We start from the raw sequence: 2,336 nt of genomic DNA on the forward strand, positions 1-2,336 counted from the left end.
AACATTACTTGTCAATTATATAAAAACGTTGCCATACAATATAAAATTAGGAGTAGTTATTTTTAGTGTGCATTAAAACAATCATTGTTTTTAACAGTAGGTGATTACCACATATTTTAATGTTTTGACGGCTATTAAGTTGAAAATCATTTATTATTAGAGGTCTGATTCTAAAAGGTTAAATGTTATACTTTTCAAAGGAAATGTTTATTTTCTAAAGTTGTACATTTTCTGTACTTAAAAATATAATATTATCTGTTTTATTTTGTTTATGAATAACCTGTATTGTCATATAAACAACTGGTATTCTTTCTTCGTGCATTTTATCTTGTTTAATTTAGGATAGGAGGATTTTCGGAGGTATTTTCAGAGACCTGATATAATTTTTACGTTCCATATCCCTGTTTACTTGACTTGATGCTTTTGTTTGGGAATTTCAAGACGATAAATTGAAATAAACTTGTATGAATATGATAGGTTTTGGTAATGACATTTCTCTCTCCTATCTTGTTCACCCCTCCCTCCACAGTGACACAGCGGAATGTATGAGAACTTACAACGCAAGAAACCGGGTATCGATACCCACGGTGGGCAGAGCACAGATAGCCCCTTATGCTAACAAACCCATCTTGTTAAAATACTATCAAATAACTTATAATGTAATAAATATAGGTATTTATTTGAACTTGAAAGGTTTTGATTTATCGGAGGTTTTAAGTTGGATTTGTTTGTTTTGTTATGTTTTAGCACAAAGCTAAACAAAGCGTCATTTGCACTCTGTTTACGGTGGGGAATCGAACCCGGGATTTTAGCGTTGTGAGTTCATAACGTTACTGCTGACCCATTATATATGCTTAATGGTTCTATTATTAAGAACAAATTCAAACTAGAACTACTTTTATTTTGCAGAGTTTTCAAGTAAAAGCATCTTAATGGTTATTTCATGAAGACATTCCTGAACTACATAGCTTTTGATTTACCAGAGTTTTCAATTAAGAATAGTTTAACTATTATTTTGTTATTTTAGGTTGAAATGCCTTACCTTGGGGGCCTTTTTATCATCGATTCTCTGCTTGCTTGCGTGAATGTAAGTGATTTTTCTGATGATTGAGAAAAGTTGATTTTTGTTTGTTTGTTTTTCAGAAAAAGCTATGCAATGGGCTATTTGTGCTGTGCCTACCAGGGGTAAGAAAAGCCGAAACTATGGATGTCTGTTATGCATGTGTACATGAAAATGCTTATTATGCGCCATCTAGTGATCATTTAACAAATTCAATTTAGAATATTTCATGTTGAACTTAAAATAAAATTAATTATTCCTTTATTCGCTTTTATCTTTTATTATGTTTTCAAAGTATATTTATATAATCTTTGTAAAAAATCCTCTGTCCATAATTATTAATTTCTTTGTTCGTTATTTCAGGTGTACTGCTTACTTTGTGTGATTTCCCAGTATCAAGAATACCGAGCAGGAAGAGGTCGCCCGGAGGACAATTTCTGACGTGATACTGATTTAAAGGAGCATGTGGACTTACCTGTGATAACATCTTTTTTAAATATTTGGAGTAATAATTTGAATTTTTGAGCTTAGCCATTATAATATAATAAATATTGAAATTATAAATCAACGAATTTCTTTTCAATAAAACTTTGACAGAAAAACGTAATTTATCTGTGTTGTTTACTTTTGTAGCTACGTTACTATATTGTAAAAACATGGTAGTGCATATTGCTGCTACTAGATGGAAGCACTTTGAATTTAGCACTTTGATTTTTTATATGTCCACGTATTTAAAATGTAATACTATGCCAACTTCTATTTTAATTATTAAACGATTCTCGTAAGTTCATTTCGTTAAAAGAATAAAATGCAAGAACCTTTGTTATTTCAATACGATATCAAGTAATCAGAGATCATTTAGTCATGAATGGATATCACATGACCACAATTTTTTTTACATTTAAAATGAACTATAAGTGATAATTTTACCTTAATCTAAGAGTCTATATTTTTCAAACATTAAAAATCAATTATTTAATTAAGTAAAAAATACACAAATTTAATACACAAAATTAATGTTGAAAATAAATATTCCTAAATCAGAAAAACAGTACACAAATCCATTCTGTCCCTCAATACAAAAGCATTTATGTAACTTAATTGGTCTATTAATAATTAATGTTACCAGATTAGAAAAAAAAACAGTATAGAAAACCACTGTGTTCCTTGGTACACAAGTCTTTACGTAATTTAGTATTTATATTAATAGTTCTAAGCCACAAAAACAGTATACAAATTCACTGTGTCTGTAATTAATGTTTTCAAATTGAAAAAC

At 29.3% G+C, this 2,336-nt stretch overlaps 1 protein-coding gene across 3 annotated transcripts in view; it reads left to right on the forward strand.

The window, feature by feature from the left end:
- The window catches only part of LOC106467905, a 40,465-nt gene extending 38,880 nt beyond the window's left edge, over window positions 1–1,585 (forward strand). For 2 of the 3 annotated variants that reach the window (XM_022396123.1, XM_022396125.1), the window contains 2 exons: window positions 1,028–1,087; window positions 1,424–1,585. In XM_022396123.1, the coding sequence (XP_022251831.1) occupies window positions 1,028–1,087; window positions 1,424–1,501 (138 nt within the window). In that variant the 3' untranslated portion in view covers window positions 1,502–1,585. The remainder of the gene's footprint in view (window positions 1–1,027; window positions 1,088–1,423) is intronic. The other variant, XM_022396124.1, reaches the window with a different exon arrangement.
- The last annotated feature ends 751 nt before the right edge of the window (window positions 1,586–2,336 follow it).

Source organism: Limulus polyphemus, unplaced genomic scaffold (assembly GCF_000517525.1).
Source record: "Limulus polyphemus unplaced genomic scaffold, Limulus_polyphemus-2.1.2 Scaffold2789, whole genome shotgun sequence".
Lineage (NCBI taxonomy): Eukaryota > Metazoa > Arthropoda > Merostomata > Xiphosura > Limulidae > Limulus > Limulus polyphemus.